The sequence below is a fragment of the Lucilia sericata genome, unplaced genomic scaffold, assembly GCF_015586225.1.
Source record: "Lucilia sericata isolate MDLA Ls3-8-SP2 unplaced genomic scaffold, ASM1558622v1 Contig000215F_arrow, whole genome shotgun sequence".
Lineage (NCBI taxonomy): Eukaryota > Metazoa > Arthropoda > Insecta > Diptera > Calliphoridae > Lucilia > Lucilia sericata.
This window is the reverse complement of record NW_023994243.1, coordinates 230,990-258,111: the sequence shown is the minus strand read 5'-3', so window position 1 is coordinate 258,111 and position 27,122 is coordinate 230,990. Positions and strand designations below refer to the sequence as shown.

Here is a 27,122-nt window from a genome sequence, read left to right as displayed (position 1 = left end):
AGTAACTATAACAAATAATTATTATTATTTATGTAATATTTTCTAAATGAAAAGTAAAGAAAAACCTAATGAAGGACATTGCAATTGCTGGTAATGTAAATACATACAAATAAAACATATTACATATATATGTATGTGTAAATCGTATTAACAACGACTTTTCGAATACAAACGAACAATTTTGAATGTTTCCAATATTCTACTTTGAAAACCTTTTTCGCCCTTTTCAGAATTTTGTTTTTATTTATTTAAAGAAAATTGTAAAATCGCCTACGAAGTTCTAAGTTTGGAAAATTGGATTTATGAATTTGTTTATGCCTTAGTATTAGTACATAGTTATAGTATGTGTAATTTTGTGTGTTTAATATTTACTTTGTATTATGATTGTATTGTAATTTATTATTACAAATTCACTATCATTTTAGTATATGAATATGTATGTATTTGTATTGTTAAATAAACACCCAAAAGAAATCCATCATAACTTTAAAGTTATACACAGAGGGGAAAAAATATACAAGCCTGGTACCAAATTGACACCAAATTTTTCAATAACATCCGTTGTCAAGTATATACATACGTACAACAACACTATGTAATGTTAACAACGCAACGTTGTCAACATTGCAACAATTCGTTGTCTAAAAGTTAACAAACGTTGTAAGCTCGTTATTGACAACGGATTTTGAGCTTACCACGCTTGTTAACTTTTAGACAACGGATGTGTATAAAATTTAGATTGTTACAATGAATTGTTACAATGTTGACAATGTTGCGTTGTCAACATTGCATAGTGTTGTTGTACGTATGTATACACTTGACAACGGATGTTATTGAAAAACTTTTCGTCCAACTAAACCTACTTACAGATGTTGTAGTCTATCTGTAATGAGATCGTGGGTTAGATTTCGACCAAAGGCTCTGACAAGGGAAAGCATAACAGACCTCATTGTGGCTAAGGTGTATATCTTTGAAACACATAATAGACCACATATTGACCTAGGTGTACTTCTTAGGACCTGATATGACATTTTCATAAAGCACTATAAGGGCGAAATAATCAATTGTAAATGTATAAATCTTTTGCAATAGATTTTAATTGTATTATTAATATAATTTCAAAGTCATATTTTCACAATAAGTGACTATGTATGTTTAAACATTTTTACAAAATCCCAAAAAAAAATCAGATTCAGTTGTCTTTAACATTAATTTATTGATATTTATTTAAATATAGAAATTTATGTTTGTATAAATAGAAGCATAGAAATGTACATAAAAGAATTATTATAAATTTCTGTTTGGTATTTTATAAACATAATAATAATAATAAACCTTTGGCTAAATCTAAGCAAAACATGAGAAATGCATTCATTAAACTAACAAAAATTATAATGTACACAAATGGATTCAAATCAATAGCCAACAACCAGTAACTATATATACGAGGGTGGTGCAAAAAAGTGATCTATTAAGCAATATGCAAACTACTTTGATAAAAAACGAAATCAATTATTTTCGAATATTGAAAAAAAAAATTATCTAGATAACTTATAAGAAAATCTCGCTGTTATAAGATCCAATTTTTGTAAATTCATTACTTAAACTTCACACTCAACCTGCTTAAACAAATTTATTGTTTTATTTAAATTCTCTTGTTGTATATGTACGAATAGTATTCATATGTTAACATTATCCACTTATTAGGCTTAAAGGTAAAATTTTGTTTTTCCTCGTACATACATATTTTGTTTTTTAATTTACTAGATTCTCATACCCAATACGTCTATGCCTTTAGGAGGTAATAACATCAACTACATGCATACGAGTAATACGTACATGCACATACAAATTAATATATCCTTGTATCACCGTCGTCCGTACACGAACATTAACATGGACGTGTATTGCGAGTGGCGAGATTGTGTGAGTATGTATAATACGCATTTGTGTATGTACATATATGTATGTATGTCCGACAATATACCATTAAGATCGGACATTTTATATGCCTTTAGCTAAATTATATACCCAGTAGGAAATTTGGCGATTTTCTAAACTTAATGAAGAAAATTTTCGATTAATATTCTTTAAGAGAAAATTGTGAATATTTTTTTTATAGAAAATTTTCGAAAAATTTTTTATTCGATGAAAAATATCCTTAAATTTTCTATTTCGAAAAAAATGTCGTTAAATATGTACAAAGAAATTTTCCAAAAAAGAAAATCTTCCGAAAGTAGAAGTGGCGGAAACTAAAAAAAATCGCACGGGGTTGCTTTTATATAAATATGACAACGTGTGCTGGTATTGGTTGCTTGTTTGTTTGGTTTTGTTTTCATTTGTGACATATTCTCACACACACATACACACTTATGTACACGAATAAACGGTTAACCCCTTTAAACAGGTACAAATATCCTTTTCTATGAATTTATATTAAAGAAAATCTTTGTATTTATTTGTTGTTAGTATAAATTTTGCCTTTTTTGTATGTTTAAGTGTAAATAATGTATGACATTTTCTATATGTTTGAATCTAACGAACTAATACTATCATATATTAGCAATGCTAAAATACACATTTAATCAATGGGGAGGCTCCAGTTTTAAATGAAACAAAACTAGCGTGTGACTCTTTATAATTATAAAACCGTATTACCCAGAAATATTAGTATCTCAGAATCATACTGTATAGGAAAGAAGAACAAATGTTCTGGTACCCTACTATTAATTGTTGTCCTTCTTAAGGCATTAGTTGTAGATAAATTAATGTTGCTAATTTATTTTATGCATAAATTTAAACACAAATAATTAAACTTTAACTTTCTACAGAAACAGGCAGACTTACATGCTAGATGCATTAACGGTTAAACCTATTTTTCAATCTGTTGTTTGTACTTTCATCTTAGATATTAATCATTATGAAATTTATGTTTGTAAGTGTGCAAATAACTTATGTGTATTTAATATTTTTGGCAAAATTTAAATTAGAAAATTTTATAAGTAAATAAGCAAAAAGGATTTATTTGCAAGTATTTACATAAATAAACAAGAGTTAACAACAAATTACAATATTTTTTTTCAAATATGTAGTATGTATGTATAAGTGTATTTTCAATTAAGCAGCAAATATTAACTAAGGCGTATAAGTATTATTATTTTAAATTAATATTAAGTATACGTATAGGTGGTAGATGTTTTTAAGTATTTTTGTGCTTTATTTAACAATTAAGGTTTAAAATTAGTTATTATTTTAATATTTAAAGGCATTTAGATATACTACTTATAAAATGTTGGCAGAAATTAACTAAGATTTTACTAGTAAAATTAGGCCCTATACAAGCCTATTATAATTTTTACAAAATTCTTATTTAAACTAACTAATTAAAGAAAATGTTTTCTTTCTCTCTTTCTTTTTTCTTTATATGCAACTTTTAACTATAACCTGCTCACTGCTGCTTGCATCTTAAACAAAAAAAAAAACTGCTGTGCTCTTGGTAAATTGATACAAAAACAAAATCTGAAACGTATCATTATTATTTACCACTACTACTACCTTTGCAACATACTACTACTGCTGTTGCTGCTGCTGTTGAAACGACAACAACTGATGCTGTTATATGCTGTGCATTGTACTGTATTGTGTATAATTATCTCAATATAATGCATATATAATAATAACAGGTTTCCGATACAGTTGTTGAACCATACAATGCCACATTGTCGATTCATCAACTTGTCGAAAATACCGACGAAACATTTTGTATTGACAACGAAGCATTGTATGACATCTGTTTCCGTACATTGAAGCTGTCATCGCCAACCTATGGAGATTTGAATCATCTTGTTTCTGTAAGTCGCAATCTCAAACTAATAGATTTTTTCCCCCTTTCTCTTTTTCTCTTTCATTACTTTGCACTTGCATTGTGGAATATGATTTATGGAATGCACGCGCCATGCCATCATCATCATCCGCATCATACGACAACCGCTAACTCAAACGTTAATGCGGCTTGGTAAAACAAAAATATGTATACTTTGCAACCATACAATACGTTAATGGCAACAATAACAACCACCACGAATTGATGATTAAACTGTTGTTGCTGGAATTTGGAAAAATACAAATGGATTATGTTTTCTTCTTTTTTATTGTTTTCAACCTACATTTTTCTACACTCGTCCGTTGCAATGGTTGGTTAAAACATGTGTTTCTATATGTGTGTGGCCTTGAATGTACGAATGATATCTTGTTCTTGGAACACGCTTAACCATCATTAACATCATTACCAACAACATTGACAATACAAACAACGACAATGGTGATGATAATGAATACAACTACATACATATGTACATTAATACATACAAACATTTACATGTGCGTGCATTTTTGTACTGGTGTTGTGTAAACATCATTACGACCATGAATGTATTTAACTGTGTGTGTGTATGTAAACTTCTGAATGTTGCGATTGCATTTTGGTAAATGTGTGAATCAACACAAACAAATGCATAAATGAATGAATGAATAAATCGTGGGATATAAATACATACTTACACTCATACCAAAACATACACAATCTCAAATGAATTTGATTTCCTGTAACGGTACTTGCAATGAAATAAATGAATGTTAAATGTTTGTACACACACACACATATGTACATTTGTTAATATTTGCTTATTTCATTCAAACCCAACAAAAAAACACCACACATACAAACAATGACCCTCTACACCTACTCTAACTATCCGCTGACAACTCCTTTCCCGAATACACTTAATGCGCTCAGGTGTCAGAAGTTGTTGTTGAACCCTACAATGCCACATTGTCGGCCCATCAATTGTGTGAAAATACAGATCTGACATTCTGCATCGATAATGAGGCGTTGTATGATATTTGCTATCAAAGCTTACGTTTCCCCTCACCCACATATGAGGATTTGAATCATTTGGTGTCCGTAAGTAGTTAAATGCGTGCATAACATTTACTTTGCTTCCAGTTCTCTTCTTTTGGATGGATGGTTGGATGATTGGATGGATTTGTTCAATAGCGAGACACGGTTGTTTTCGAAACCAGAAACGACCGTTATTTTTTCTAATTATGCACAAATGTATTTTGTATGCGCTTAACAATCGTACAAATTTCAGTGGAATGAAAATCTATTGAAAAACATGCAAGGCAATACTTTTGCTATCAACCAAAAGAGGCTTAATTCGTAGATATTTGTATTTTTTTAGAAAACATTAATTAACATTAATTGTTGTAAGATTTTAAATTTTGGAAACTATAAAAAACCTTCTTCTATAGACTAGACTATAGACTAGACTATAGACTAGACTATAGACCAGACTATAGACTAGACTATAGACTAGACTATAGACTAGAATATAGACTATAGACTAGACTATAGCCTAGACCAGGGGTCGGCAAACTATGGCTCGCGAGCCAAATGCGGCTCTTTGGATGTGGAGCTGTGGCTCTTTAGTTTCATACACATTTTATTTATTTTATAAAAAAATATTTATATATTTAAAAATTTTTCGGAATCGATTAAAGAGCAGTGTATTGATACTAACAAAACAATTCGCAAAAGTTTCTACAATATACATACACAACTTTTTAACTTAATCGTTCTGTACATGAACGAAACAAAAACATATACTTTTTAAGTGAGAAAGAAAGAAAACTACACAATTAGCTTTTCGCTCATTTCCTTGCTTTTACAATCGTACATTTGAGAATAAATCCTCATTGAACCATTTGGAATTGGTATTGGATCTCTAGAAATGCAAAGTTTAAAAGCAAGTTGGAAGAGTAAGGTAAAAAGCCAACTAATAAATGAAAATTTAGAGTCATTTTTGAAACTTTAAACAACAAGTTATGATCCAATCTAAAGCCATACAAACCTATCACTCCCATTGAATTTGTTCCATGTACAAGTTAATATTGTAAAAAAATTTTTAATTCTTTAAAGTGTTAATTGAAAAGTTACTAAAAACAAACAAACACCTACGAAGTGCAATTAAATAAGATGTAGAACATGATCATACATTCCGACATTTTCGTGTTTTTCGAATTAAAAGATATTTTTTGGACATTTAAAATGTAGTAACTAATTTATGTGGAGAGTTTGGACACAGTTAAATACTAAAAACTTGGTCTATTTGAAAACTTTAATCTTTTTTTAAAGAATTTTATATTTTTTGAACGCTTTCTATAAAAAGGTGCCAAAAAATTAAAAATTTTTAAATATTGCACGTTTTAATGACAGTGATCTCTGAAAGATTGATATATTTTTTGCATAAAATTTTTGTCTATAAATAAATAATTGACCAGAAAGCGTATTATGGACCCATCCTTACCCATCCTATGAAACTTGTTTGTGTTGATTTTCATCACTATCCAGCAAAAAAAGACGTGCAAAAAAAGTAGTAAATGCATGGGTTGAACTGATAATGAACTGGTTCATATTTGGGGGAAACATGCATGATTTTAACATTAGCGTGTCATTGGCATGCATGGGTTCGTATTTGCAAAAATAGTTCGTCATTTAAATGAGTTCTTATAACCAATGAATATTCGATGATTCTCAAGCGAATTTTCATTGGTGCACTACATTTATTTAAAAATGAATTAATGGTATTTCGATTTAATTATCAATATTTAAATAATTTTTTTGAGTAATATTGACAAAAATAGAATAAGATAAAACATAACTAACTGATTTTGATTGGATTTAAATTCATGCAGAGGAAAAATACCCATTGTGTTTTAAAATCCGTTAAGCAGTCTTGGTTTTTTCCTTCTCTTATTAATGGACTTAATATTACTAATTTTAATGGACTTAATATTACTAATTTTAATGGACTTAATATTACTAATTTTAACAAAAATCTAATAAAAAAATTAATATCATTTTTAATCTTTATTGTATGAAATGCATGTTTTCGTTAAATCTCATAAGAGAATACCAAATTACAGTAAAATATTACAATTCCTATAGTGGAGTTACATGAGTGAATTTGGGTGCATTTTTCATGCCTTCACTGATGACAAATTTATTAGAATTTAGGCATGTATTTAAAACGCATTAAATAGAATACTTACTAAAGAAATCATGAAAATATCCCTTCTTCTTTAACAACTTCAAAATTTTTTTGCTGGTTATACTTGTATTTTAGACTGTTGTTATTTTTTTGTTCTTATAAACTTGTTTATGACGAATTTCACCACTATGCTAGTATTGCCTGTTTTGAGCGTTAAAGCGTGGGGATCTAATATGGGGGATAGGATCAATTATGAGCCGATCATCACCAAATTTGGTTAAGTTATTTTTGTTCCTGTTTGTGTTGAATTTCGTCATAATACTGCTATTATTAAGCCAGTTCTGATTGTTAAATTAAAATTTGGAAGATAGATTTTTGTTCTTATACAACTTGTTCTCATACAACTTGTTTATCTCAAATTTCGTCGCTATACTGCTACTGTTAACCGTCTTGTCTATACCCGAGCAAAATTACGTACATCAATACCCAACATACCCGGGTATGTCATACAATTTATATTGCTATTTCATCTTTTTATACATTTCTAGTGTATAATTCAGATAATTGTTGAAACTAATTTAATAAAACGTCTGCTAGCTTTAAAGAAATTGTTTTTGCTTTCGTAAGAAGGGAACTTTTTTGCAAAAAAAAGATTGCTGTCATGGTCAAAAATTTAAATTTTAAAATTTAAACTTAAATATTTTTGTTTATATGAGAAAAAAATTATTATAATCAGCATAATTTTACTTTACTAAGTCATATACAATAAAAAAAATTATTTCATCAAAATCGGCGCATATTTGTTAATGTTACAAGGTCCACAAATATTTCACATTCAAAATTATGAATAAAGACACATGACTCTGTATTTGAAACTAAATTTGTTGTTCAGTTCAATTTTTTTTCATAAGATACAAGAATATATATAATTCTAAAACTAAAACATAAAATTTATAAAGAAACTTAATTTTTTCCGATAACTGACATATAATTTGTATACATACCGGGGTATGTTGGGTATTGATACACGAGGTAAAAATAGAAAATCGGTCATAAATCGGTTTAAAATATATATATCTAACTAATTTTTGGAAAATGTATAGAAAACTTTACTCTGAAAGCATAGTCCAAATTACAAGCCGATAAAAAATATAGACCTCGAGATATATCACTTCAAAAATGAAAAACATACACGGGTATGTGGGTATTGACATAACGGTTAAGTCAATTATGATCGTTAGAGTAATTTTTTTAAAGGGGCCTTATATTTCGGTTCGAATTATGGTTCGATGTCCGCAATACATCACATAAAAAACTTGTGCAAAATTTTATATCGATTGCTGCCTAATTAATATACATAACTATGACACTTTATACTGTATTATGGCAAATGCCTTTTAAATGATATCACTGTCGCCCCACTCTAATAAACTTTTATATCTTTATATAACAAGTGTTAAAAACGCATTCGAGTGACCCACAAAAATTCATTTGTAATGTTTTAATAAACAAACATTTTGTGGCTCTTTTAAAACCCATGTTTTGTGAACTGTAAGTTTTGGCTCTTCCGACTCAAAAGTTTGCCGACCCCTGGCCTAGACTATAGACTAGACTATAGACTAGACTAGACTAGACTAGACTATAGACTAGACTATAGACTAGACTATAGACTAGACTATAGACTAGACTATAGACTAGACTACAGACTAGATTATAGACTAGACTATAGACTAGACTATAGACTAGACCATAGACTAGACTAGACTATAGACTAGACTATAGACTAGGCTATAGACTAGGCTATAGACTAGACTATAGACTAGACTATAGACTAGATTATAGACTAGACTATAGACTAGACTATAGACTAGACTATACACAAGACTATAGACTAGACTATAGACTAGACTATAGACTAGACTATAGACTAGACTATAGACTAGACTATAGACTAGACTATAGACCAGACTATAGACTAGACTATAAACTAGACTATAGACTAGACTATAGACTAGACTATAGACTAGACTATAGACTAGCCTATAGACTAGACTATAGACTAGACTATAGACTAGACTATAGACTAGACTATAGACTAGACTATAGACTAGACTATAGACTAGACTATAGACTAGACTATAGACTAGACTATAGACTAGACTATAGACTAGACTATTAGACTAGACTATAGACTAGACTATAGACTAGACTATAGACTAGACTATAGACTAGACTATAGACTAGACTATAGACTAGACTATAGACTAGACTATAGACTAGACTATAGACTAGACTATAGACTAGACTATAGACTAGACTATAGACTAGACTATAACTAGACTATAGACTAGACTATAGACTAGACTATAGACTAGACTATAGACTAGACTATACTAGACTATAGACTAGACTATAGACTTAGACTATAGACTAGACTATAGACTAGACTATAGGCTAGACTAGACTATAGACTAGACTATAGACTAGACTATAGACTAGACTATAGACTAGACTATAGACTAGACTATAGACTAGACTATAGACTAGACTATAGACTAGACTATAGACTAGACTATAGACTAGACTATAGACTAGACTATAGACTAGACTATAGACTAGACTATAGACTAGACTATAGACTAGACTATAGACTAGACTATAGCTAGACTAGACTATAGACTAGACTATAGACTAGACTATAGACTAGACTATAGACTAGACTATAGACTAGACTATAGACTAGACTATAGACTAGACTATAGACTAGACTATAGACTAGACATAGACTAGACTATAGACTAGACTATAGACTAGACTATAGACTAGACTATAGACTAGACTATAGACTAGACTATAGACTAGACTATAGACTAGACTATAGACTAGACTATAGACTAGACTATAGACTAGACTATAGACTAGACTATAGACTAGACTATAGACTAGACTATAGACTAGACTATAGACTAGACTATAGACTAGACTATAGACTAGACTATAGACTAGACTATAGACTAGACTATAGACTAGACTATAGACTAGACTATAGACTAGACTATAGACTAGACTATAGACTAGACTATAGACTAGACTATAGACTAGACTATAGACTAGACTATAGACTAGACTATAGACTAGACTATAGACTAGACTATAGACTAGACTATAGACTAGACTATAGACTAGACTATAGACTAGACTATAGACTAGACTATAGACTAGACTATAGACTAGACTATAGACTAGACTAGACTAGACTATAGACTAGACTATAGACTAGACTATAGACTAGACTATAGACTAGACTATAGACTAGACTATAGACTAGACTATAGACTAGACTATAGACTAGACTATAGACTAGACTATAGACTAGACTATAGACTAGACTATAGACTAGACTATAGACTAGACTATAGACTAGACTATAGACTAGACTATAGACTAGACTATAGACTAGACTATAGACTAGACTATAGACTAGACTATAGACTAGACTATAGACTAGACTATAGACTAGACTATAGACTAGACTATAGACTAGACTATAGACTAGACTATAGACTAGACTATAGACTAGACTATAGACTAGACTATAGACTAGACTATAGACTAGACTATAGACTAGACTATAGACTAGACTATAGACTAGACTATAGACTAGACTATAGACTAGACTATAGACTAGACTATAGACTAGACTATAGACTAGACTATAGACTAGACTATAGACTAGACTATAGGCTAGACTAGACTATAGACTAGACTATAGACTAGACTATAGACTAGACTATAGACTAGACTATTGACTAGACTATAGACTAGACTATAGACTAGTCTATAGTCTAGTCTATAGTCTAGACTATAGACTAGACTATAGACTAGACTATAGACTAGACTATAGACTAGACTATAGACTAGACTATAGACTAGACTATAGACTAGACTATAGACTAGACTATAGACTAGACTATAGACTAGACTATAGACTAGACTATAGACTAGACTATAGTAGACTAGACTATAGGCTAGACTAGACTATAGACTAGACTACTAGACTATAGACTAGACTATAGACTAGACTATAGACTAGACTATAGACTAGACTATAGACTAGACTATAGACTAGACTATAGACTAGACTATAGACTAGACTATAGACTAGACTATAGACTAGACTATAGACTAGACTATAGACTAGACTATAGACTAGACTATAGACTAGACTATAGACTAGACTATAGACTAGACTATAGACTAGACTATAGACTAGACTATAGACTAGACTATAGACTAGACTATAGACTAGACTATAGACTAGACTATAGACTAGACTATAGACTAGACTATACTAGACTATAGACTAGACTATAGACTAGACTATAGACTAGACTTAGACTATAGATAGACTAGACTATAGACTAGACTATAGACTAGACTATAGACTAGACTATAGACTAGACTATAGACTAGACTATAGACTAGACTATAGACTAGACTATAGACTAGACTATAGACTAGACTATAGACTAGACTATAGACTAGACTATAGACTAGACTATAGACTAGACTATAGACTAGACTATAGACTAGACTATAGACTAGACTATAGACTAGACTATAGACTAGACTATAGACTAGACTATAGACTAGACTATAGACTAGACTATAGACTAGACTATAGACTAGACTATAGACTAGACTATAGACTAGACTATAGACTAGACTATAGACTAGACTATAGACTAGACTATAGACTAGACTATAGACTAGACTATAGACTAGACTATAGACTAGACTATAGACTAGACTATAGACTAGACTATAGACTAGACTATAGACTAGACTATAGACTAGACTATAGACTAGACTATAGACTAGACTATAGACTAGACTATAGACTAGACTATAGACTAGACTATAGACTAGACTATAGACTAGACTATAGACTAGACTATAGACTAGACTATAGACTAGACTATAGACTAGACTATAGACTAGACTATAGACTACACTGTAAACTGTAGAGTATTTTATGCCTGGACTTGTCCCACTCCTACCCCTTTACTTGTTTTAATTTTTATATTATTTACATACTTTTTCAATCATTATCAAATAACATGCCTCAAGCACTGAACTTTTCATTTCAATTTTATTTCAATTCAAACAGTTCGACATTAAAATTTAAATTGACAAGGCAAAAACAAAAAGAATGTTGCCAATAACAAACATTAACAGTGGTGAGCAAAAAAAAAAACAAATCATACAGACTTGTCAATAAGATATGACAATAAATGTGTCTATACTGTTTATGAACTTGGTCAGTAGGCTTGTTCATAAAGCAGTCCACAGAATCAAGGGACTAGTCAGTTAACTGGTGCTTAGAATAGTAAACATACATACTACTCAACTGTCAAGTAATTCAGCTGCAAATTTTGTGCAGATGGTCATAGCACTGTGCTCTTCATTTATTTCAGTTTTATGTAGCACTGTATGCATTTTTCTACATATGTATGTTCGTTTCAACGATACATAAATTTATGTGCATTAGGTTGATTCCAGAAAATTTAAGTAATTTTTATATTAGCAAAATGCTCAGAAGAAATTGGCAACAGCACGATATATAATCAATATTTAGTTATATTTTATAGAAACAATAGAATGACAGTTTTCCTAGAAAAACTATTTTTAACATTAGAATATCTACCTCTATCTAATCGAAGGTTTACATAACGCGCTTTAGACTGTTTGAAACTGGTTTATACCAACAGTTATCAGTTGCAAATTTCGTATTATTTTGCAAAAATTCTAAATATTATTAAGCTATAATAAAGAGAATAAAATGCCTTTGTATTAATATATAAAAATTTAATTTTCTTACAAATTATGTCACCCTAATGTATATATATTTGCAATAGTCAACCAGTATTTTGTTTATATGCACCTTGTCGTTTTTGTGGCCAAAAACTTTTTCGACAAATTGATCAATTTAATTTTCATTTCATTTTTTTGTTTTTGGTTTTTCAATTTGACTGTCATGTTCAGTTTGATTACTTCCTTATTAAGATTGTTTATTAGAAAATGTCAATTGCAAATGACAATTTAATCGACTTTTAATAATTGAAACTCATTGTTATTCATTGGAGGCAAGCGATTTGGGGTGGCAGTTGGAAAATAAGTAATTATATACCTATTAAAATAGAAAAAACAATAAATTTAGCAAGCTATTTAAGAAAAACAATTATCCTTTTTCAAAAGGAAATACCTTTAAACAAAAGCTATTTTAATATCTTCGAAAAAAAAACACCCATCCGAAATAAGGAACAATAATTATAAATTCCAAACAAATACACAATATATTTTGCCAAATTAAACATAATTAATAATGAAATTTGTTTAAACACTCAAACATCTACAAGTAAAGCCCGAGGAAGAGAAGGAGTTTACAACACGTTATTAAATGGCGCGTGCATTTTATACTATATAATTAATAATCTTAAAATGTTTCCTTTAAAGGACAATCATTTGTAGTTTTGAATTAAAATTTCATAGCTCATAAAATCATATTTATCTTTCTTTTTCCGCTTCCCCCTCATTTCCAACACCACTACCATCCACCAACCATTGTCACATCTAACAGGTTACAATGTCTGGCGTTACCACCTGTTTACGTTTCCCCGGTCAATTGAATGCTGATTTGCGTAAATTGGCTGTTAACATGGTACCATTCCCACGTTTGCACTTCTTTATGCCTGGTTTTGCACCATTAACCGCCAAGGGTTGCCAACAATATCGTGCTTTAACTGTAGCCGAATTAACCGCTCAAATGTTTGATGCCAAGAACATGATGACTGCCTGTGATCCCCGACATGGACGTTATCTAACCGTGGCCACTATCTTCCGCGGTAAGTTGTTTGACAGTGAAATACATTTTTAATTAAAATTTTATTTTATTTTTAATATTTATTAAGTATTACATTTGAGTTATATTCAAACAATTAATCCTTTTTGATTAATGACTGTGTACATTTGCGCCATTCAGGCAATGTTTTTACGCTCCTGCAATTTCTTTTCATGTCAAAATAAATTGCCTTAAAATGTTGAGGATTAAAGTGAATGTATTAAACTGATTAGTAAAATTATACGTTTACTTGTAAATATTTATAATTTAACATATACACATACATACATATTAAGGCTTAATTTAACATGGATTTTCTGGTACAAGATTTTGATTTCTTTTTCGTTGATTTATTTGGGATTTAGTTTAAAATCAGAAAGACATTATTAATTATTTTGTTAAGATTTTGTTGCTGTTAATCTAAGTACTTAGTTCCAGCAATTGAATTTGCTTTCACAAATGAATTGTTATTACTAGGTCTGGAAATTCGAAATAATAAAGTAATATCGAAATAAATTTTCTCTAGTATTTAGGTTTTGCAAACTATAGCATTTACAAGATTTGCAAAGTAGTTTAGTTTTAAGAATACAATGTGGAGAACATACAAAACCCAATTGCAATGAGTTTATATATTGCAATTTTATCAGTTTGAGTCGTTGTAAATATTTTTTTTTGTCTTTTAAGCAAAGCATATAAACAACACTTGCAAGGCTTGTAAACATGTAACTTATAAGCGTTAATGTTTGCTTTATAACTCCTACAGATTTGAATTTTATTTAGATTTATTTGCAGTGGTTTTAAGTATTGCAAATACTCAAAATATTTAATTTTGAAAGACTTATTTGCAATGTCTGCAAGTATGGCAAATTTTACGATAATCTAATTTAAAGTCAGGAAGTGTCATCCAACTTGGTAAATGTGTTATCCAACTTGGTAAATTAAATTAGAATAAATAAATAATTTACAATGTTTGCAACATTTAGAATTCATAATTAGACAAGAATTTTTTTTTATCAAAAAAACTTTAATTTATAGAACTTGCAGAGATCGTTTACAATGGCTTCCGGTATTGCAAATTTACTATGTTAGTCTTGTAAACTATAGTAAAATTTGCAAAGCTGTAAATTTAGTTTTTTTTTTATAAAATTCTATACAAATTATAGTATTGATCGCATTTTACAACTCGGAAGGATTCCATCAGGGTCCAGGAATCATATGAGGATGTTGTGCTCCTTTATTATGGATAGAGGTGAATTACTTCTCTCTAATAAACATTCGGTTGTTTAGCGACAGAAAGGTTTTATAAAAAGGAAATTTAGGAACTTTATATCAATCGTTCTTTTATGAGAGAGAGAGAGCTTACTTACGTACGTAGGAAAGCAAGAGAGCTTTTTGCCAATAAACAATTTAGGAAGAACGATTTGGACAGAAGTTTTTAAGTAATAGTCTCCTCTATTATAAAGGAGAGATGTGAATTACTCCTCTCTAATAAACATTCGGTTGTTTAGCGACAGATTAAAGGTTTTATAAAAAGGAAATTAAGAAACTTTATCTCACTCGTTCTTTTTTGAGAGAGAGAGAGAGAGCTTACTTGCGTACGTAGAAAAGCAAGAGAGCTTTTTGCCGATAAACGATTTAGGAACTTTGGACAGAAGTTTTTAAGTAATAGTCTACGGTATTTGTACAATATTTTACCTTTTAAATATTATCTATGCCAAAAAGATTTAAGAGATTTCAAAAAGAAATCTTTTAAAAAGTTTCATAAAACTTAACCCAGCTCAGTTTTTTTATCACCTTTTCATACCCTTAAGAAACTCATTAAAAGAACATTTAATATTTCAATAACATTAACATAAAGACAAACAAACTTAACCAATGAAATGTAGCCACCGTTTAACAACGAAAAAAAAATTTATTATGTGACCATTTTCGGCAGTAATCATAAATAAGTTAAACTTGCAACTTTTCTACAACAAACTTTATGACTTTTTGACTTTATTTGTCATCAAAAACCAAAAATGAATAATGAGTTAAATGGTAGGAAAGGAGAAAAACAGAAATATTAATGTAACAACTACCTTTAACCAAACAAAAAACATAGAGAAAAAAGGGCGGCTGAAAACTCACCCTAATAGGGAAAACTTTTAACAAAACAAAATCATGAAAAATAGTTTTTTAACAACAAACCCTAAACACGTTGAATTTTTATGCTTCACATAGATAAACAACAAGATATTTCGGGACAGTTGGCTTTACAAATCTACGAAATATGATGATTATTTTATACAAATGTATAAAAGTAGAAATATGTTATATTCTTACAAATTTGAAAAATTCGAAAAAAAGTTTTCCACAACCCCCCACTGGTTGGTGTGGAAATACTTAATAAGCCCACTTAATAACCGCTCAGACATTTGTCAGGTAAGACAGGCGTGAGACATTGCATTGTATTTTACACATTTATTTCCATATATTTTAACAAATTTAGTTTTTTTTTTTTTGCTTTGGCTGACACTTTGAAACTGGCAAATGTTAACAAGCCTATACCTAGGTGGTACTGTTTTCTTCTCACTTTTCTTTGCTTGATGATTAATGATCTTGTTTTGTTAATGGATGAAGGTTGGAAAGGTTGTACGTTTAAATATGCAGGATTATAACTGCATGCAGACATCCAGACATTGTATTTAGTTCTTAACCCATCCCTTGTGTGAAATAAATTTAATAAATTGCTGAATATTAAGTTTGTTAGAATAATAAAGTTTAGAATTTAACTGGATATTGAAATGATTAATTCGTTTACAAAATGGGTTAAATTTGAAACTTATTTTTGGCAATTTAGTTTGAATATCAAATGATTTTCGATATTTTAATCAATTGAACTTTAGGAAATACTAGGACAATGTATTTCATAAGGTGAACAGTGCACAGTGGGGTGAATGTTGAATAAATTAGCATATACATTTTTATACCCTACACCACTTTAGTGGGAAGGGTATATTGGGTTTGTGCTGATGTTTGTAACATACAAAAATATTTGTCCTATACCCACCTTAAAGTATAACAATCGGCTTAGAATCGTTTTCTGAGTCGATTAAGCTATGTCCGTCTGTCCGTCCGACTGGCTGGCTGTCAATGTAAACCTTATGCGCAAGGTACAGATCGCAGTTTTCAAGATAATTGGATGAAATTTGGCACACACCCTTTTTTCCAAGGACGAAGCCTATTAAAATGGTTAAAATCGGTCCATTATTTCAGCCCCCATACAACAGAACCCCCGAAAAGGGCTTCTGAGCTCATAATTATGTTAAATATACCTGTATATTGATAAAAACCGGCAAAACTAAGTTTTACACAAGCCTTGATGACCTTGCCAAATTTCATAGAGATCGGGCCTCGTTTGACCCTAGCTCCCATACAAAAAAATTACTTGAATGTCCAAAATTAACTTATAAACACAAATATCGCGATGAAATTCAGCACAATAAAATATTATGTAAATAAAAATATATTTACAAAATTTTATCGGGCTTGGTCCATATTTGCCCCTAGCCCTCTTTAATTAGTTTTTCATCCATAAATTGCTTAAATGTATCGGAACAAGGTAATAGAAGATAAATGTTTTATTATGAAAAATAAGTCACATTTAATATTCATAACTGGTGTCGGGTATTATATGGTCGGTCACGCCCGACTCTACTTTCTAACTTGTTTAATTTCTAAATGGTTAGTCTATTTTCTATTAAATTTTACATGCCTAGAGAGGAAATTATATAATATTTTGGATTTAGACCTCATTAACTCTCTCAGAGCGGGTCCGGATATCCCCAAATAACGTTACAACGAAAAACGATTGCAATATTTTCTGTAGATTTAGCTTAGAAATTGGAGTGGAAAAATTAAAATTTTTTTGTTGGTGATATCAAAAGTATAAAAATATTTTCTTTGTCACGCCTACAAATACCGCCCCTTTAATTTGTTTGCATATTATGTCGCCATTTAAGGCCCGATCGTAACAAATCGCATATTGCTGTTTAAGTTTTCACAGCAGCTATTCAATCAATTGATCGAGAGACTAACACCAATATCAATAATTTGACTCAGCAGGTATTCCTTAAGATTACCCAAATAACGGCAACTCGAAAATATGAAAAACTAAAAACGATTGTAATATTTTCTGTAGAGTTAGCTTATACACTAGAGTGATAAAATTAAAACTATTTGCTGGTTATGTCAAAAGTATAAAAATATTTTCCTTGCCACACCTACAAATACCGCCCCTTTAATTTGTTTGTATGTTATGTCGCCATTTAAAGTCCGATTGTAACAATCGGCAGCAGCTATTCAATCTATTGATCGACAGACTAACCCCAATATCAATAATTTGACTCAGCAGGTGTTCCTTAAGATTACCCAAATAACGACAACTCGAAAATATGAAAAACTAAAAACGATTGTAATATTTTCTGTAGAGTTAGCTTATACACTAGAGTGGTAAAATTAAAAGTATTTGCTGGTGATGTCAAACGTATTAAAAGAGTTTATTTGCCACGCCTACAAATACCGCCCCTTTTATTTGTTTATATATTATATCGCCATTTAAACTCCGATTGTAACAAATCGCATATTGCTGTTTAAGTTTTCACAGCAGCTATACTATCAGTTGATCGACAGACTAAACAATATCAATAATTTAACTCTGCAGTTGCTGCTTAAAAGTAATTACTTTGCTCTCTAAACATTAGTAAGGATCTACTATAGTGTGGTTTATAAAAATTTAAATTCTTCCCCTTAATATTTTCACATTTACAAACTTTATTATTATTATTCACACAATTGACTCTCATATATGTATGTATACTTTCAAATTGTTCAGACATTGACCTTTTGATACTAAAGACAAATAGCTTTTGTCCTCTATCAGACCAATTTATATATTTTATTTGCTATAAAGAAAATTCACTTTATTTATTAAGAGCAGAATATTATTACAACGTACATCATCAGAAATAATTAACATTAGAATATTTAATACCTTTGATAATCACACCTTAACAGGTCACATTTAATTTACTGCACAATATTTTCCTGTTGTAATTAAATAATTATCAAAGGACTCAAATTGAAAAAAAAAAAAATAAAGAAAAATAAAGCTATAAAGGTAAAAACAAGAAACATGCATAACCCGTCATTTTTACAAGGAGCCAATGTATCCTTTTCAAATGTTTAACTACTGCATAAAGAGAGGAAAATCACAAAAATCTTGGGCTCATGATTCAGCTTTTTAAAAATTGTAGTTAGTTAGGTCCACTCTAATGTACCTACATGGTTAAATTGTATTCCTGCTAGTAGTTGTCACATGGCTACTAAAACATATTTAACCCAAAACAAATAATAAATTGAAGACAGTCACATCGAATTGCAGAGTTGTAAGTATTTTCCTACACATACACACCTTCATATAAATATGTATTGAAAATGTACCTTTTACATACATACATGTGTATGCATATAACAAACAGTATATGATTTTAATATTCAGGAGAGCAAAAACAGAAAATATGTCTTAGTCCATAATCCCTAAATATTTATTCACATACACAGGGAATAAAAAAAAGTATTTTTTTTTTTTTTTGCTGTTTGCTGCTCTATATTAAATAAATAATAACCTAAAAACAAACAACAAATTGTTTATCGCATAAACAGTATACTTAGAGCAAAACAAAAAATTTAAATAACGAAAAAAAAGTAAAATAAATGAAAAAGAGAATAAAGTAGCAAGAAGAATCTTAATTAAAAGACACGTTATTCTATTTATTACCTTTGCGACGCAACAGGCTCATATATTTAAATGTAGTAGACATATTTAGTTCTGTTTTCTTTCCTACTTTGCACGTATTAGAAGGGAAAGCAAAAAAAATGTTTACATTCCCATAGGAATGCAAGAAAGATTTAAATTTTTTTTCCCTGCTCTTTGCATTGTCAAAAAGCAATAAAGACTTACTTACAACTTTATGTGTAGCTAACAGAGATCGTTGTAGTAGTTGTTGTTGTTGTCTCCCTTAACAGCTCATCATTAATAATTGAAAATGTTTTCTTTAGAGCTAATGGGTAGAATGGGAAAGATATTTTAAGGGATGCCAACTAATTGTTAAAAGATAACTTGAAAGCTTATACAAATGTTCATTATATTAAGATTTAATATTTTTTGATTTCCTTTAAACAAATGTTGCATACTTTCAGGGGAATTTTAAAATTTATCAAAATTCAAATTCTAAGAATATTCTCGAAAAAAATTAGTTCGATTTACTGTGTTTTTCCAATATATGATTACAGTCGTGATTGAGGTCTGAGTTGCAGAACAACTCTCACGTCATCTCCATTATTTCATATGGACGGCCAGACTTGTATTTGTTGCCAAGCTTTAGACAGAATTGCGTCTCACGTGCGTTAGTTTAACGGATTACTTCGTATAACTGTTTCCAAGTTATGCTTTGTTTTCATTAAACGCGTGATTTCGGTTTTCCTCAGGGAGGGGTTATGTGTGTAATTGGTGGAGACCATATAATACTCTGGATTCAACCTAGAGGATACCATTTAAATTCAATTGGGTCTAACGCGCACTAATTTAATGGATTACTTCGTATAACTGTTTCCAAGTTATGCGTTGTTGGCTTTAAACGCTTGCTTTCATTTTACCTCAGAGTGCGGTTATGTGTGTAATTGGTGGAGACCATATAATACTCAGGATATAACCTGGAGGACACCATTTAAACTCAATTTATGCTGGGGACCATTAAAAAACTCTTTTGATTTAACTAAGTTCGGTGCTCCAACTTCCTATATGAAGGTATAGGTCGTTTGGTAGGGTTTCTCCGGACACAGGTGTGATAACTTGGCAATATGCCTGCTTGATGTACAAATGGCTGAACTTGGAATCATGATATTTTGACAGTGTGTTTATTATGGTCATGTAGATCCACTAAGGAGGGATTTTTGAAATTCGAAACGGGTAAATTTAATTTAATAATTTAAAAATGTTACAAGTAAGCGGACAAGTACACAGAGGGAAAAAATAAATATGTATATACGCCTGGTACCAAATTGACACCAAACTGTTTATAATTTTTCAATAAGATCCGTTGTCAAAGTATATATGTACATACGTACGACAACACTATGTAATGTTGACAACATCTCACTGACAACAGCTGACTATTGACAAACAATCCGTTGCCAATAGTGAGCTTACTACATTTGTTAACATTTAGACAACGGATGTGTATAAAAATTTGATTTCGACAACGAATTGTTGCAATGCTGACAATGTTGTGTTAAAATAAACTTTCTACTGCAAATCATAATCCCATTTTTTTATTATAATAAAAATAACATGGCAATCTTGTCTCGCTCCTCTTGTTTAAATGTTAAAAACAATATTAAAACATTAAAATTTCACCTCATTTAGTTTACAGTTCATAAGCTACCAAAGATTTACATTTAATAAAACAACACAAAAAATTTATAAGATTAAGTTTATGCACAGAAAGTTAAAAACAGTATAAATAAAAACACATAAATTGTAAATGTTGGCCAACGATAATAAAATCTACTTAAACGTCTTTTAAATCTCAAAGCCCTCAAAAACAACAGAAAACGTGCACCTGACACCTTTTGAACAGGAGTCCACGCTAAACACACATAGAACTGGCCCACAGCTTATGTCAAATTAAAATGAAAATATATGTATATGACGAGAGTATTTAAATACTTAGAAATTTTACTGCTAAACAAAAAGCCCAGTTAAAAGTTCAAATCTATAAAATAAAAGCGTATACCCACTCTTGGCATTCAGTGTAGGTTTGTGTGTGTGCATATACCCAGAAGACCACTATTTTTAAGCATAAATTTTTTGATTAATTATTTTGCCACGGGTATAATGTTCCTGTAAAAATAACAATTTGACTAACACGAGTACAGCAAGGGAGGAGCATATCTGTACCCTATACTCTTACATTCTATTTAATAGCAATACATACTTTCACGTAAACAACCGTCATAAGTACATTTCTGTGTGTCAGTTATTTTTAAGGATCATTTGTTTTAATATTTAAGAGGCACGCATACACGGTCTGTATTTATACTTTCTTTGTTTGGTCTCTATGGTCTTAAAGTTGATATAATTCTAATTATTTGTATTTTAATTTAAATATGTATTTTTATGTTTTATTTTTTTGTTAGTCATCAGTCAAATAAAATGTAAATATGTTATTTTTTTTTTTTTCTTCTCTTCACGTTGGGGCAAACGTACTTAAAACTGGGCAATAAATAAACCATAAATTTTTGGCTATCAATGAAAAAAGGATATTTTCTACAATATTTGAAACAAACAATAAATAAGACAGATACATACTTTAATCTTCTCTTACACTATGTGTAATTTTTTTAGTTGTGGAAATGTAACCATATACACAGAGGGGAAAAAAATATACACGCCTGGTACCAAATTGACACCAAAGAGTTTATAATTTTTCAATAACATCAGTTGTCAAAGTATATACATACATTTGTTGCGTTGTCAACATTCAAACAATTCGTTATCGAAATCAAAATTTTATACACATCCGTTGTCTAAATGTTAACAAATGTGGTAAGCCCACTATTGGCAACGGATTGTTTGTCAATAGTGAGCTTACCACGTTTGTTAACACTTAGACAACGGATGTGTATAAAATTTAGATTTCGGCAACGAATTGTTGCAATGTTTTCAACATTACATAGTGTTGTCGTACGTATGTATGTACTTTGACAACGGATGTTATTGAAAAATTATAAACAGATTGGTGTCAATTTGGCACTAGGCGTGTATTTTCCCTCTATGTGCGTACACCGCTACGTAATAAAAGGCCAAAAAAAAGACCTATGTACACATACATATATCTCCCAGTTTTGCCCAAAGTCATGAACTTTTTCATGGGCCCCTAAAATTTAGCTACTCTGTGTCATTTTGCGGGCTCATATATTGCAAACCGTTCTTGTCATAAAGAAAAAAAATCGTGAACAAGTGGAAGTGAAATTGCACTGTTTTTATTAAGGGCTCCTGTACGTATACGTTTTCATGATTTATTGATATTACAAATATTAAGTATACGTCTAATTTAGAAAAGCTCTTGAAAGTAAAAATATGTCGATTTATTTTAGTATTTTGCGAGCTGACAAGAGCTACAACATTGGCTCAGAGAGTAAATCAAAATTCCGAACGGGGTGCAAGAGAGCCTGAGAAAATGATAATTTTTTCCAAAAATTGCACTGAGGTTCCAAATTTTTGGGAACCCATAAGCAAGTACATGACTTTGAGCAAAACTGGTCTTTTATCACATAGTGGTGTCCATATATGAATATATTTTTTTGTGTTGCACTGTGTTATTTATTGTTCGGTGGGGTTTTCTTATATGTATGTACTGACTGATAGATCATCGCACGGCTTAAATGGTTGAACCTAGAATCATGATATGTTGACAGTAGATATATTTTAAGAAATTCGAAGTTTTAGGGGTTAAAAAATGTAAAAAGAGATAAATTCGGTAACCTCCTCCCCTAAACAGATACAACAAAAATTTACACTTATGGTTGTTTACTAGAAAAATAAGCGTACATGTGTTTGGTACTTTTTCGAATGTCTCTTCTTTTTAAGGGAGAAATCTGTACTTTGGTACTTTTTTTGTGCCAAATATCATTTAAACCTGTAAACATTGAAGTAAAATTCATATGACATTTATACCTTATTGAAAAATTACGAATTTAAGTTTGGTACTTTTGTGAAATTCATCGCTAGTGAGAGAAAGGGTACCAAAAATGGGAAATATGACCAAATTCGGGTGAATAATTCGGTACATTTTTTAAAACGAACTTTTTATATGAGGGAACTTCTTGGTACTTTTTTAAACTCCACTTTCAGAATTTTTCATAATACCAATCTTAAGTGTATAAAAATAAACAAAATAGTCTGACTAAGAGGCAACTTTTTAGCAATTTTTGCACCAAGATTAGTACTATTGAATAGTAGGCCAAACACAAATATTCAGCTCTATCAGTCAAGAACTGCCGCAGTTAGAGGGAGTCAAAGTTGGACATTTTGGTCATACAGGGTTTTTTTCAAATGACTGTAGCTTTTCACCTATTGATCCTCGCAAAATTGTCCTATGGATTTTCGATAGCTATTTTTTCAATTTCATTATAATAAATTTATTTATTATAATAAATTTATGATATCTGTCCCAACGTGCAATAATATTTTGCTTCTTGTAGGCTTATACGTTTTTGAGCTTTTTTATTTAAGATAAAAGGAATTGTTAATGCTGATTAATAAATATAAAATTGTGTTCATTAGTTTGAAAAAAAACATGTTGACTTTTGTCCTAAAAATGTTATACATGCAATGTAAGGAATAAATGTGAAAACAGAAAATGAAATACAAAATATCAACAAATTAATTATAATACTAAACACGCATTTAATTAAAATTTTTAATTAATTAGAAAATATACTTATGTTTGGTGTTACTTTTGAGATTTTTAAAATTTAGAAATTAGAAATTCTTTATAATTTACATATAAAACCTTATAATGTAATCAATATCTTGTTTATGGTATTTTTCCAGGTCCCATGTCAATGAAAGAAGTCGACACACAAATGTTCAATGTACAGAGTAAAAATAGCAGTTATTTCGTTGAATGGATTCCAAATAATGTTAAGGTTGCTGTTTGTGATATTCCACCACGTGGCATGAAAATGTCTGGTACATTTATTGGTAATACTACCGCTATTCAGGAAATATTCAAGAGAATATCGGAACAATTTACTGCTATGTTCCGTCGTAAGGCTTTCTTGCATTGGTTCACTGGTGAGGGTATGGATGAAATGGAATTCACTGAAGCTGAATCGAATATGAATGATTTGATATCGGAATATCAACAATACCAGGTATGGCAAATATACATGTAATTTATAAATGTACATATGTGTGTTTTTATAAGAAATAGTAATTGTACGTGTAAATGTTCACAATAACAACAAATTAGAAAAAGGATAACAAACACAATTTTTGTTAGTTGCCTTTTTCTCGGAATGAAAATATAAGGAAAGAGAAATATTGTGTTTTAGAGAATGTTTAGTGTGTAAACTTGAAAGGCATTTACACATACACGTGTGTAGTTACAATAAACAAATTCTGTAGCCTATCATAAGGCTGCTGAATACAGTAAAGAGCAAAAGTGTTGAGGATATTAGGGAAATTAAATTTATTTAGGAGAAACATTATAGTTAAACAGTTTAAACCATTTTTGATATTAATTTACGCACAAAATACCCAGAGGAGAGTAATTGATGATCAGCTATGTATTGTATTGGAAATGGGCCAAATCGGTCATTGAGAGAAAATTAAAAAAAAAAATGTCATGCGTTACGAAAAAGATAAAAGCTAAAAGTAATAAAAAGAAACTTTTTAAGAAACCGATTCTTCGGTTAACTGAAAATTTAGTATTTCTAGAAAACTGATTACAACAGATGGAAATGGGCCGAACAATTGAAGGGTATAAACCACGGAACGAATACTTTTCATTATCACTGTTAATATTCGCAAATATGCATACGATAGTCATATGTATATTGAACAGGAAACGGAAACCATTTGCTACTTTTAATTAAAAACAATTTTTCAATTTTGTTTCTGGTGATGTTATTGTTGAACCTTCATCACGTCGTTACATTACACTGATGACGACGATGATGATGTGATGATTCTTTTTTTTTTCTTTAATTTTTGTTTTCATTTGTTTGTTTGTTTGTTCATTTGTTTGTTTTCTTTGCTTCTTTTATTTCTCAAACAACAGGAGGCAACCACTGACGATGATGTTGAATTCGATGAAGAACAAGAAGAACATGAAGCATATGAAGCTGATTTACAAAATGGTGGCATGTAAATACAAACAAAATGTTTGTATATGTGTAAATGTAAGTGTGTGTATGTGTGTATGGGTGTGCTAGTGTGTTTACACATATACCCTACAGCCAAATTATGTTGTTCGTCAATATCGAAATACACCCACAGATACATACTTACAAAAACACACATCATTGCAATACCAATACAACACCATAAACAATAACAACTACTATATGCAAGTACAACATACATTACCATTTTTGTAAGGAGAAGGCTTTCGACAAAACACAAACCACACACTGTTCTTCCCTCCTACTAGGATTCCTACCTTCCTTGAAAAAAAAATTAAAAAATACAATGCAACAAAATATTAAATCTTATTTTCCTCAACATTCAATTAGTAATGTTTTTTGTTTTTCTTCCTTTTTAAAAAATAATATATAAAAATGTTAATATGTATTGATAAATAAAAAAAAGTTTATGTTTGTAAATCCGCAATTTGCGTGTAATTAAATCATATGTTTATTGGTATGTGTGTGTATGTATGTATACACGCACACTTTTAAACGTATCATAATTAAATATGAGTATTTTTTAAATAAAAAAATATATACATACAAAATTAAAACAAAAAAAATATAAAAAAAATAAATCATGATGTTGTTTTTTATTTGGATATTTTTAATTTTTAATCGCAAATTGTAAGTATGAGTAAAATATGTACATATATTAAGTTGGATCAGTTTTTTGCAATATTTCATGTAATAGTGTAATTTTAAAAAATTTCATTAAATCGAAAAATCGACTTTAAAGAAAACAATTGAAGACTTCAAATATCGTTGACAGACTCTACAAAGTACTTAATACGATCTAAATGATTTTGTCATTTAATTTCTAGCACTTTGAAATTTTATCCAGCGATATAGTTTTAAATTGAAATGTTAAATAACTTGAGAATTTTGGTAATATTCACCCTAATTTATATATACTGAAAATTGTATTAGTTCATATTCACAGCTCCAGTGTAAATGTATACATATGTATGTATTTGTTAAAGGTGTAGTTTACAGTGATTGTTAATTTCATTAAAAACCACAAACAAACACTCTTTCATTTGGTTTTAATGCATGTGCTTAATTTTACCTATAAAACACCAGATGCCCTCAAAATTATATTCAATTAAAAAATGTATACACAACTTTTTAAGAGTAGTAAATCGACATTGAAA

General features: G+C 30.1%; 1 protein-coding gene across 5 annotated transcripts in view; it reads left to right on the top strand.

The window, feature by feature from the left end:
* Positions 1-26,291, top strand: part of LOC119602217 (tubulin beta chain) — a 117,418-nt gene extending 91,127 nt beyond the window's left edge. For 2 of the 5 annotated variants that reach the window (XM_037953606.1, XM_037953607.1), the window contains exons 5-8: positions 4,796-4,963; positions 13,693-13,957; positions 24,611-24,933; positions 25,842-26,269. In XM_037953606.1, the coding sequence (XP_037809534.1) occupies positions 4,796-4,963; positions 13,693-13,957; positions 24,611-24,933; positions 25,842-25,931 (846 nt within the window). In that variant the 3' untranslated portion in view covers positions 25,932-26,269. Of the gene's footprint in view, positions 1-3,683; positions 3,852-4,795; positions 4,964-13,692; positions 13,958-24,610; positions 24,934-25,841 lie in introns of all 5 variants that reach the window. The other 3 variants (XM_037953604.1, XM_037953605.1, XM_037953603.1) reach the window with 2 other exon arrangements.
* The last annotated feature ends 831 nt before the right edge of the window (positions 26,292-27,122 follow it).